Here is a 13140-nt window from a genome sequence, read left to right as displayed (position 1 = left end):
AGTTCCGTAAAGAGTTGGAACCTTGACCAATGCCTGCCCATTAAAAGACTGCCCACTCATTTTTTCCCCATTGTCCATTCGGTCTTGCTTACAATAAAAAAAAAATCAATCTCTTTTTTGAGAGTTACAAATAATAAAAATGTCTGACCTTATACCTCCTGGAGTTATTTCCTTCCTAGATCTATCCCGAGATGTATGTCACCCCCATGCTGGTAAGCTTCCCTGGCTGTAAGCTGCAAAGATTTGCATTTCAGGATGAAAGGTGTTAAGCGATGATGCTATTTTTGGTGACGCTGCTTTAGTCAACTTTATCTGACTGCTCTGTGTTGGCACCTGTGATTAGTGCCTTGGTCACCGAGGTATGTTTAAAACGTGCTTTCTCTGTGTTTTTCAGCCAGAGTCTTAAATGTCGTTCTGTGTCTCTGCCCAGGTAGTCGATAGTGACAGACCAGAAGGGTCTAAGTTCCGGCTCACTGGAAAGGGAGTGGATCAAGAGCCTAAAGGAATTTTCCGAATCAATGAGAACACGGGCAGTGTCTCTGTGACAAGGACCTTGGACAGAGAAACGATCGCTACTTATCAAGTGAGTGCCCCTCAAGTGCCCGCCCTGCATGCCGACATGTGGCTTTTGGAGGCTGTTTTCTTCCCACTGAGCTCGTTATTTCTGTGTGTTTCATGAGACCTCGGGCTGTGCGGCTTTAAGTGTGTTTCTGTGGGAGCCGAGTGGCATTGAACCCCAACAGGGTAACAGTGGGGGCCCTATCTCATCAACAGAGTCCTCAGGCCTGTGTGAGACTTTGGGTACTGGAGGCCGAGGAGGAGGGCTCTTGGGGGATCTCAGAAGAGGTCAGAACCTTTAGGGTAACTTGGGCTTTCCAAAAACCAGCTTGATAATGAATAGCTATAAAAGGTGTAAACCTTTGGATGTGATCATTGTACTTTTAGAAATCTATCCTTAGGAAATAGGAGGTCATTTAGTTAGATTTTTGTGCAATAATGTTAGAGCAAGACATCATGCTTAGAATGGAAACAATTTTGCTAAATATTCACCAATGGGGTAGTGGTTAAATTATGGCACAACTTTGCAAGGAAGCTTTGTACAGCCATTTTAAATATTTTGAAGAAGTTCTAGTTATTTGGGAGAAAGTCAAGGTATTTAATGGAAACAGACACACAAATACATATGGAATCCGCGCTGCAGATTGAGTATTCACACATCACAACGGGCGTACATTTGTGAAGAAACGCGATAGAGGAAAAACCAAAATGTTAATCGTTGTGTTTGTGTGTTGTTGACTTTTTCTTTGTGTTTTCTGATTTTTCTAAAAATAATTAAGTTGCTTTTTTATGGAGAAAGAGCAGGCCCTTTGTAAAAGGATAGTTTTATCCTTTAGTGGATACCCATTTGGGACCCACAGACCAAAGCGGTGGCAAACAGATATTGGGGTGAGCCCTGAATCTCATATGGGCTTGAGGTCAGTCCTATACCTTCTCTACAACACCGTCCATAAATTCCATTTTCACAGCCTGTGTTATAGACCCAAGCCTCTGAGGGTGGTAAGCTCAGTCTTTGAGGAACGTGTTGGAATTCTCAGACATTTTCTGGGAAGACCCTCCTTGGGTTGCAGCGCACCGGGCTGTGAGCAGGCACCATGGGAACAGGGTTCAGCCAACAATGTTTGCCTTCCATCATCGTTGCCCCAACCTGTGTATTTCCCTGGCTCGGGGTCAGAAGGTGGTGATCGATTTCTAGGACAAGATTTGGCATCTCTTGTTTTCTTGGTCAAAACACTGCATACGGATATCCTGATCCCCCTTCAGAAACACTACTGCCTCTCCCCAAAAAATCCGAGTTCTTCCTTTTCTGCAGATAGAGGGAGGAGGGACACTGCATTGAGAAGTAAGGGCTCTGGGTGGGAAACAGGTCCCCTGGGTCTGGCCTGCCCTGTCACCACGAGCTGTTGACCTTGGGAAGGCCAGGAAAGCTCTGGTCCTCAGGATCCCATCCATAAGATGCGAGTAACACTCACCTCCCTACTGGATTGCTGTGGGTGTTCAGGGAGGAGGAGACAGTCTGGGGGTGTTGGAGGAAGCTAAGTACTGGACAAATAGAGTGGTACAATGGAAGGTGGTAGAACCCCGTCTGCCCGAGGGCCCGGGATCCGGGGAGGATGCAGGTGCCTCCCAGACCCCCTTCTCAGAAGCTTTTGCCAAAGGGTACGTGCTGCGAGCCTCTGCAGGGGTACCATCTATCAGAGACCACCAAGGGGTGAGCAGAGTGTCTTGGGGTACCTAGGGGGGACCTGGTTGCTATAGAAACTGAATACTGGCACCCTCAAAAAGTCCCGGGTCCAACTGGCCTCAGCAGTAACCGGGGGTGACGCGGCAGCTCCTGAAAGGAAAACCAGCACAGACCGTAAACCAGCACCAGTACATGTCCTCTGCTCTTCCCATGCCTATGGTGGGAATATCCGTTAATTTTCAGACCCAAGAAACTAAGGATACAGTACATTTTATAATTTCGTAGCACAGTGATAACGGTTAAGAGCTTGGAAGTAGCAAATTCTTTCGAGTCTCAGCATTGCCACTTACTGAGCTATGTGATCTTGGACGACCCACTCACCCTCTCTGATCTTATAATTCTCATCCGTGAAAGAAGACTAGTACTGGCACCTCTAAGAATCGTACAAAATAAAATTACTAGCTGTGACTAACTAGCAATTGCTAATCAGTGAGTAAAATAGAGCCTGGTCAGTAGCTTGGAGCTTCTCATACGTTTCGTAAAAGTGAAGCTGTATAGTTGCATAGCAATTAAAAACATATAATTTTGCACACAGCCACGTTTGCCACGTTCCGATCACGTCATGGACTAGCTGTGGGAACCTGGGCATGGTGTCTGCCTCAGTTCTCGTCTGTAAAATGGGAATGATAACAGTACTAATCTTGCAGGATTTTAATGGATGAAATGAGTTAACAACGCGTCAAGCATTTAGAATGATGCCAGAATCACATTAAGCACCATGTGATCTTACCACATGAGCCAGAGATTAATGATGTTGAGGAAGGTAAAGGAGAACTCCAAGGACTTTGTGCTGTCGCCCCGCCCACCCAGATCAAGCATCGATTTTCCATGGGCGATCCTGAGTTTGTGTTAATAGTTTCATAATGTACTTCATAGCATAGTGATTAATTGTTCAGTTCATTTTTTTCTACACACGTTCGAGAACCTACAGAGTGCGGGGCTTCCTCCACAGTGTCAGGGGAATGTGGGGGGAAACCAGACACGCCAGATTCCCTGCCCTCACATGTAGCTTTCATTTTACCGCCAAGGCTCTGTTTCAATGAACTGCTTTAAACTCCTCACCATTGGACAGGTGTCCCTGCCAGGATGCTGTGTCTCGTTCGTTGTCTGACTTGGTTTACCCCTGGCACAGGGCTGTGTGTGCCCAGTGGAGAGATGCTGATGCCTGGTGGGAATGCGAGGTCTTAGGAGAGTACCGGCTACAGCAGCCCAGCTTCCGCTGGCCCGAGCCACTCTCCAACCCCCACACCAATGCCATCCCCCCCACACCTCCGGCTCTTAGATAGGTCTTTGTCCTGTTTCCTTCCTATCACCCTGTGTTAGGTTCTCCCATATCTGGATTGACTGGTTTACTTTCGTTAATATACTTTGGGCACAGGAATGTTGCAATCCCTGTCCATTTAAAGCACCTATTCAGAAATAATTTACTATCTTAGCAGCACAATCAGATCCATCCGTGTTCACCAGGGTCATCGTGGTTGGTAGCGAACACACCTCTTCAAAGAGCTGGATCCTCCGCTCCACTTTCCAGGTTTTCCTTTCCCCTCTGGCAAGTTTGAAAAGCAGGGAGCCTGTGGGTGAATGAATTTCCATTATAATCGCTCCATTGTTGGTGTCGTTGTTTAGCCTCTAGTTAAAATCTCCTCACTTGCAAGTCAGGGCTACTTGCTGCTTCCCACACCCCACAGGAAAGCGTTCTGAACTAAGCCTTGGGGATCTGCACAATAAGAAATAACCGGGGACAAATTGGTCCTTGGGCCCCCAAATGTGTGCCATCATTAAAGCTACTGTTTATGGAACAATACATGGCTAATCCTGCAGGAAACGCTTCATACATGCTCTCTTATTTAATTCATTTCGCTCAGGAGACTACAGAAGTAGACGTTAACACCATTTTGCAGATAAGCAAAGAACTGTGAAGTAACTTGTTCAAGGTCTCGGAGCTGATGTGTGTGGAATCTGGGCTCCGGATCTGCTTCTCTCCAAGTCCAAAGCCCTGCACTTCTAACTACTAAGAAATGCCTCTTCCTATGTCACCCCCAGTTAGAGTCTCATAGCTAATCTGCAAGTTTCCAGCCTTCTCTCCCAGGGACTCCACTTACTGGGGCCAGGGTGGAGGTGTGACTAGATGATGGATGTCTTCCCAAATCCCATCTTTCTCCATGACCTACTTCCACCTGCCCACCCCCCACCGCGGCCCCCAAAGGGCTTCCCAAGCCTCTGACCCAAAGTGGCACCTGGTAGAATAATTTAGCTCTCGCAGTATTGGAAACTGACATATTAATGCAAAGCCTCTTGAAATATTACTCATTATTATGCATTTTGCCAGCATTTGAGTGATTTGTGAACTCTTCATTGGAATAAAGTACTGTAAATGATTCATGAATGACCAAGTTTATGAAATTCTATAAAAATATTAGCAGGTGGTAATGATTCCCTCACACTGTGAATATAACCTGCTGGCTGCGAATCTGTCAATATGGCAGGACAGGAGTGGAGTGGGGGACAGAGTCTGTCAGGCAGGTTGGGGTGCCAATAGACAGTCTGGGCTGGGTTCGACAGCGGATAGGAGGCAAAACAGGAAGAAAGGCTGTGGTAGTGTGCTGATGTCATGAGCAGGACATATTCACCCTGATCTGTTGTCCATGGTTGGGAGACATACTGAGGACTGGGGATGTCAGAGCTGGACAGGAGAAAAGAAAGGCACTTGGAAGGAGAGAGAGAGAACTAGTATTTACTCAGCATCCATTAGGTGCCCAGGAGGTCTCTAGAATACTAGATACACAAACCTGTGAAACTGGTTTATTATCTTGCCTTTACTCATCTAGCTAGCTGAGGGCCAAAGTGGTTCCCTAGATAAATGATCGTTATTAATGTTGGTGTTAATGTTTATTGAACATTTACGGTGTGCCAAGGCTCTATGCTAAATACCTAAATGATGATCTCATTCAATCTTCACAAAGATGAACTTATTAATGTTATCATGCCTGATTACAGAACTAGTAATTGGAACCACCTGTGTGCGTCGCCTCAGCACATAAGCAGGATTTCATGGTCTCCTTCTGAATATTTGTTCACACTTTCTGGGGTATAATTTGCTCTCCTTCAAGCCACTTTCTTGGACATGTCTTGACTTTGTAGCTAAGATTGTTGCCCTAAAATGGGAATCCACCCGGCAGAAAGAAGATGTCCTTGCTCCCGTGTTCCCCTTCATTCATGTGGCTCTGCCCCATTTCTAACCCATAAGTAGCTCCAAGACAATCTGGCAAAAAATGCATTAAAGTGAAAAATGATACTGTCGAGTGGAAATACATGTATCATACCACTAGTGATCCTAGAGAACTGAGATGTGTAGATTTCTCCAGATTGGAGAATTATTTAGGTGATTAACCTGTGTATAAATAATGTCCGTGTGGATTGTTGTCCATGTGGATGAGGCACACATTACTTGATAGGCTTGCACTGCCCTTGATAATATTTGTACTTGGAATGCTCCCCCTGCCCTCAGGTATGGGGACCAGCTACACCCTTTTCATCCACTAGTCTGGTCTCCCCCATGGCCGTCTTTCTTAGGCAGGATTCTTCGTGGTAGTCAACAACCCCCCCTCCAACTAATGTGTAAAGAAAGGGATTTATTAAAGGATACAGGGAGCTTATGTAGTTGCCAGAGGATCCAACCACCTGGCTCACAGGGGACCCGCCCCACAGTTGTGCTACAGGAAATGCCCAGCCATCGATGGTACTGTTTTAGAGCCAGGGCTCTTCACCTTGGCACTATTGACATTTGGGGCTGGATAACCCTCTGCTTTGGGGGCTGGCCCGTGCAGTGCAGGGTGTTTAGAAACACAGCTGGCCTCTAACTACTGGATCCTGATAGCAGCCCCCATCCCAGTCTTGCTGGTTAAAGGTGTCTCCAGATATTATCGTTCATTGTCCCATGGGGGCAAAACTGCCCCCTGGCTGAGAACCACTTTTCTAGAGGAGTCGTCTCTGCTGCCACCTCTCCCTACCCCTCTGCTCCCGTGATGCTCAGAACTGGGGGAGGGTGGGCGGTGGGGAGCATCTCTGCCTTGGCTGCCCAGACATGTGGAGTGATCCTGACAGCATGCTTTCCGGAACTTAGATCTGCAAAGCAGAGCTGCTTCCTTAAGTCCTGCTTCTGTTGCCAAGTCTAATGCTGGGATGTCCACAGGGAAGAACCTGGTTCATATGAAGGACTGTCGCTGAGCTAGCAAGGGGCTCTGAGTGGTGTTGACATCTACAGCATCAGCCACATCATCGGTACCACTTTATCCCAGGGAAGAGGCAGTCAGCGGGAGGCATGGCGGGCCAAAGGCAGGTCACCAGCCCATGCACAGGAGAGCGTGTGGCCTCACACCTCTGAGCTGCTCTCAGTATTATAAGCCTAGCTATCAATAACGCACGTGGCCTTGGAATGAGCCTTGATGGGGAGGAGACAGAAAACTTGGGTTAAAAGCTCAGCCTTTGGAATCAGACCTACTAAGGTTTGATTCTGCTGCCGTAGGAACTCTAGGAGGTTGCCATTTTTACAGGTGAAAAAAATAGGTGACTATCAGCCATTTCACAGTGTTGCCTTTTGGCAAGTTCTTTATTGTTTCTCATTTTCTCGTCTTTACATTGACACTAAGATGGCAGCATTGATGTGGCTTTGGAGTGGGGGAGGGGGGGAGGGGGGGTGTCCAGAGCCAGCAGCCAAGAAATAATCCTTGAGACATCTTTGGTGTAAAATGGTGATTTTATTAAAGCACGGAACTGGACTTCTTGGCAGAAAGAGCTGCCCTAGGGTTGTAAGGAGTGACTGGGTTTATCCTAAGAGGCTGGGGCAGGCAAAAGGGAGGCTTCCAGAAGGACTTTCGTATGCTAAAAAGGATCATAAAGATACCAGAAGGCTAAGTATTGTCAAGCTAAGGTGGTTTTTCCCTCTAGTGAGGCATTAGCATTAAGACAGTAGTCGGTTCCTAGAGAAATGTTCCCCTCTGCCTGCCTCAAGTATTTGTCAATGGGCCACAGGTCATAAGGAAATTTAATTTTGCCTGCCATTTCCTTCTTGCCTTTGTTTTCCACATCACTGTGGAGGGGAGGCTGACATTAGGGATCCCAGGAAACTGAGTCTATGGTTTTCTGGAGGTTAGGCTATTGCTAAGATTGCCTTTTTCTTGTAATTTACTAAGACAAACTGATGGAGACTCCTACATGACTGTGATCTCTATCGGGTAACCATTGTTTTTGCCCTTTCCTTTGTTGGGCAGCACACTGAGGACTGTCACACAGGTCCTGCCTTGGAAGTGGGGGCAGTGGGGTGTCAGCTTGTACTTTGCCCTCTGCTTGCCTTTGACTCCCTCCTCAGCATCACGCCCTGGCTGTGTTGCAGTTGCTGAGCAGGGTGTACAGGAGAGTTGCTCAGGGCAGCCACTAAGTGTTCCCGAATTAAGAGCTATCACCTCACGGACCAGTCTTGGAGGTAAAGCTCCTTGCAGGTGAAATAGAGCTGTAAGTGGTCGCCAGGCGCCCAGATCACAAAGTTGGGTGCGGTAACATCGGTAACATCGTGTGAGACTTCTTAGAAGGGACATGTTTAGATGGGCAGTTCTTAAGGTGTGGCCCCCAGACCAGCATCTGTTATCTGGGAACTTGTTAAAAATGCACATTCCCAGTCCCACCCAGCTGCAGTCTGGGTGTTCACAAGCCCTTCAGGGGGTTCTGGCGCTCACTGTTGTCTGAGATCCCCTCGCTCTACTCTGAGAGTGCTTCTGAATGTTTGCATGGCCACAACTGGCTTGATGCATTCATTTGCATCAATGAAGGTGGCCTCGGACCCCATTCCATTACAGTTGTCCTGGGGTAACCCGTTTGCACCTTAAAGATGCTTATTTTTCTAGATGCTCTGGTAGGCCATGTGAAAGCCCTCTAAATCCAGTTTGTGGTCCTCAAAACTGCCTTTGTTTTTGTTTAGGTAACAGCTGCTGGGAGCCAGGCAGATTTGTCCCGGGGTTTCTTTGCTCCGTCCTGTCTAGACCTTGGATAACTGTTAAAGATCATGTTACTGAGTGTTTTCTTATATCTCAGAAACCAACCTTTTAGGCCAGAGATAAAAGTGTCTTCAGAATATTTTAGCTGGTACAGGAGAAAATTCCTGCTAGGAGGAAGCTGGCCCCGGGGTCAGCAGAACCGGCTTTTCTGTCTTATTAGATCTGTAACCATGAGTGAGTCATCTGTGGTTCTCAAACTTTGTTGTGCATTAAAGCCATCTGGAGAGATTTTATTTATTTTTTTATAATTTTTTAAGGTTTATTTTTATTTATTTTTGAGAGAGAGAGTGAGAGAGAGGAAGCAGGAGAGAGGGAGAGAGAGAATCCCAAGCAGGCTCCACACTGTCATCACGGAGCCTGATGCAGGGCTCAAACTCACGAACCCTGAGATCGTGAACTGAGCCAAAACCGAGTCAGACACTTAACTGATTGAGCCTCATCTGGGGAGATTTTAAAACCCCTGAGGCCCAAGCTACACTCCAAACCAATTAAATCAGGGTGTCCTGGAGTGGGACCAAGTACGTTCATAAAACTCCAGGTGTTTCCACCATGAAGCCAAATTTGAGAACCACTGGATTAATATAACCCATCTCTACCCTGGTTTATTCCAGTGGGGATGATGACCCCTACCTGGTCGGTTTGTTGCAAATCTCAAGTTTCTAACACGTATTGTAGGAAATGAAAGATCTTACTTCTCTCTCAATCAACTGCCTGACTCTGAGCAAACATCTGAAGCACACTACTTTCCAGCATCTCTTTTGACACAGGCACTTAAAAAACTGAAATGCAGGAAAACAGAATTGGATAAAGAAATGAACAGGTTGTCTTGTAACTAAATTTGGAAAAAAAAAAAAAAGATAATTCAGGGGCAGCTGAGCAGCTCAGTCAGTTAAGTGTCCAACTCTTGGTTTCAGCTCAGGGCAGGATCTCACACTTCGCGAGATCGAGCCCTGCGTTGGGCTCCATGCTGACAGTGCACAGCCTGCTTGGGATTCCCTCTCTCTCTCTCTCTCTCTCTCTCTTCCTCTCCCCTGCTATCATGCTCTCTCCTCAAAATAAGTAAATAAACTTGAAAGGAAAGGAAGTGAAAGGAAGGAGGAGAAAAGAAAAAAGAATTCAGGGTTTGGTTTTGGTTTCTCGCCACCCCGGTGCCCCTCAAGCATCTCCCTCTGGCTCCTTCCTGGTCGTCTTCACGATTCCAAGCACTTGATTTTGCAACCTGGCCTTATCTGCCAGGCACAGCCCGTGAAGCGGAGGCCAGAGGAAGGTAAATGGCATTGCCTGGATGAGACTGCCAAGGTGCTTCTGACTGATTATTTGGTCCACTCAGCAAAGATGCTTCCTCACTCGGGGCTGTGGGAACGTGGTTTTCTAAACTCCATCAGCACAAACTCCTCAGAAAAGGTGCGGCTTGAGTCTTGGCGGGTGGGCAGACCTCACACCCCTCAGCCTTCTCCTCCCCTCGCCGGGCCCGCAGGCGGCCCCCACACAGGCTCAGGGACCTATAAACATGTGACAGCAGCTCCTCTTTGCTCGCCTGGTGTCTGACTACAGCTAAATCCGTTCCTCGTGGACCCGTTCCACCAGACTTGGTGGTGTTCATCTTTCCAGGTGCCAGAGAATCATCACAATACATCACAACAGCAAGCGCCTTGAGATCCGTTTAATCTGAGCTGCTAAGTTTACAAATAAGAGCCAGTTCAATAACTGGCCAACAGCTCTGACTCCCAGTACTCAAAATCTGTTGCCGATGTTTGGTTATCCTGCGAAAGCAGGCATTGAGGCTGACCACTCTGGGACCAGATCCTGCAAACGCAGATGAAACTTTCTGCCTCCCACCGCTGACTCTCCAGCTCTCTGCATTCATCGCTAGGCATGAAGATTCTTTTTTTTTTTTTTTTTTTTTTCATTTGGTGAAAACGAGCAGGGGCGGGAAGGTGTTTGTTCACGGGCGTGGACTAGGATGAAAGAGGCATGAAGATTGGAACAGGTCGTGCTCTGCTCCTTAACGTAAGCTTGACTCTCTTGGGTTAGAGGGCAGAAAATGATGGGAATTAGTCTTTTTTTATGAGATGCTGTGCAAAATTGGATGTGAGGAACAGAAGCTAATTAACCCAATTACAAAAGACAGGGTGCAATTCTGGGTTCAACCACTATGGCTGTGAAGCCAAGTGACAAAGGATGATGTAATTCAGAAGAGAGCTACCCCTCCCACCCCTAACCCCCCCGGGAACTCAGGCAGCACTCTGTCTTGGGAAGGTTAGTAATTAAGGGGTGGATGACCATGGTGAAATGGGCCACTCGAGGGGAAGGATGAAGGGGAAGAAGAAGATGACATTGATCCGGAGCCTTTGTGAAACCAGCTTTGGGCGCCCCAAGAGACACTTGGGGGAGTAATAGCATAATGGCGACTGAGTTCCCCTTGAGCATGTTGGAAGCCGGAAGTTCTCATGATGGGAGATTGATACAGATGGGAGTCATGTCTCATCCAGTGCTGGGGAGCCACCAACCCCCAGTTTACCCACCTCAATTCTGGCTGGCCCACTGCTGAATGTTTAATTGGGGCAGATTTGAAATGGAGAGAAGCTGTGGGCAAAATCCCAGGGTAGAAGGAGAGCATGGAGGGGTACATGCTTTTGTTGGTGGAGTTTATCTTCCAGCCAAGAGAAGTGGAGGGAAATGGGGCAGCACTTACAAAAAGGCAACTTGGGACCCCAGGAGGATGCATCCGTATCAGGGCCGGCATACGCCCGGCAGCCGCATCAGGTAGGATTCAGATCAAGCACAGGACTGATTCAGCTGATGTTGACAAGGTGCCTGATTCATGTGAGCTGCTGTTTCAAAGTGCTGGAGACAGAGCTGCAAACAAACCACCAAGTTCCTGCTTTACAGAACTCCATCAATAAACAGCACTTAGCAAGTATGTGACATGTCAGGTGGGTATAAGGACTGGGAATAAAAATGGAGCAGATTGAACATGCAGAGAGGGATTCGACGTGCTGTGTGGTCCTGGCAGGCCATGGCGGGAGATGACATTTGGGGGCAGGCCTGGTGGAAAGTCTGGGGGCAGAAGTATCCTTGATAGCAGGGGTTCTCGACCATATTGTCACCCACAGTCAGCAGATGTTTGTGCCCCCCCACCTCCCAGGGACATCTGGCAATGTCTGGAGACATTTTTGGGTGTCACAATGGAGGAAGTAGTCGTTCAAGTAATCTAGTGGGTCAAGGTCAGAGATGTTGCTCAGTATCTTAGAGTGCACAGGGCAGACCCTGCATGCTGTGATCTATAGGCCCCAGCCCAGGGCTGGCCTCTTAGAGGGTCTGAAAATATCCCATAGTTTGTTCACTCAGATATTCATCAAGCTTGAATAGATGAGAGGTCTGTGTTTGCTTCTGGGGCACCAGAGCCAGGGATACTGCCCCCGTCCTTGGAAAGCTCACGGTCTAGCTGGGGACATCACCACAGGGGTCAGGAACAGCCTTCCAGAGGACGTGATGTAAAAACAAGTGCTTGAGAATGAGGAGTCAACCAGGTGACAGGGAGGGGGGGACAGGTCAAGAAGAGTGTTCCAGCGTGGAGGGATAGAAGAAAGGGCTTAAGGCACCTCCGAGGGATCTGGAGAGCAGGGCCTCTGTGAGAGACACAGAATGGACAGGACTGGCAGAGAACTCCCAGGCCCCGTGTGTTAAAGGATGAGCTTAGAAATAATACCCCATGGTGACGGTGACAGGCAGATGTTAGAGGATTTTAGGCTACAGAATGGCACGATCCGGTTTGGGTTTTGTGAGTCGTGTCCCCAGCTCTCTGCAGCCAGAGTGGCACATGTCAGATGTCAGATAAACAGCTTTCTCACCCAGGAAGACCTGGGAGATGCATCCAGACTCATAGTGGGGACATTCACTGCCCTTTGAGATTAAGGGTAGCAGGAATCCAGGAACCAGGCCTTCTGGGCTGGTAAGGAGCTTGGATTTTATTCTAAGGATACCTAAGAGGGTTTTCAGTAAGCGAGTGACCTCCAACTTGCATTTCGGGGAGATTTATTTCAGCAAGTCGACAGTAACACACAAATTGCCGTGAAATGGAAATTAATCCAAAGACTCATTCATTTGTTGAGAAGCCGGTACCTACCAGGCACTCGGGAAAACAGATAAAAGATAAAGCCCTGACTTCCCCAAGCTCGGCATTAACGTTCCCTTGTAGACAAGAGTAAACTAGAGAAATTTTCTTTATTCTGAATCCACATGTGGAGGAGTTGGGGAGCTCCATACGTTGGCTGGTCCTTTCCGTTTCATTTGCTTCAGCCTCCAGGCCAAGTGAACATTCTTTGTTAAAATTCCAGGCTTTCAGTTCTGCTTTCTGTGGGGGTTTATCGGTGTGCTATCTCAAAATCATTTATTAAACACAGTTGGCTGGACCTGTTAGCTATTGATTCCTTTGATTGGCATGTGTTTTAAGACCTTTATTATGAAGACAGCTTATCTTGTCCTAGCAGCAAGGCATTCAGTGCAAAAAAGATCATTCCCGTATTATTTTTCTTTCTTCTAAAGGTGCACAAGTTTGCATCGCGGGCCCCTTAAGCAGAATCCATGTTTTCTGGTACCATGTTGGAAGGGTGACTGCTCACTGAAAAGGATTTGCTTGCCCTCTGTCACTCAGGGATGCCCGTTCCCTGCCTGCCGCTGGGCCCACACTGAGCCTACCTCCGTGTGCCAGACCAGGCACTCCAGAGGTGGAGTAAAATGAAAGAAGCCTGAGAAAATGCATCCTCGCTGCGTGTCGGCTTAGCG

The 13140-nt window shown here is 47.6% G+C and overlaps 1 protein-coding gene across 1 annotated transcript in view; it reads left to right on the top strand.

Moving 5' to 3' along the window:
- CDH13 (cadherin 13) overlaps positions 1-13140 on the top strand; it is a 1039261-nt gene that overhangs the window by 540223 nt on the left and 485898 nt on the right. The window contains exon 5 of the mRNA XM_086688815.1: positions 431-583. Coding sequence (XP_086544941.1) covers positions 431-583 — 153 coding nt within the window. The remainder of the gene's footprint in view (positions 1-430; positions 584-13140) is intronic.

Source organism: Puma concolor, chromosome E2 (assembly GCF_028749965.1).
Source record: "Puma concolor isolate L17-30 chromosome E2, mPumCon1.1.hap2, whole genome shotgun sequence".
In the NCBI taxonomy this organism is placed as follows: domain Eukaryota; kingdom Metazoa; phylum Chordata; class Mammalia; order Carnivora; family Felidae; genus Puma; species Puma concolor.
This window is presented reverse-complemented; position numbering and strand designations above follow the sequence as displayed.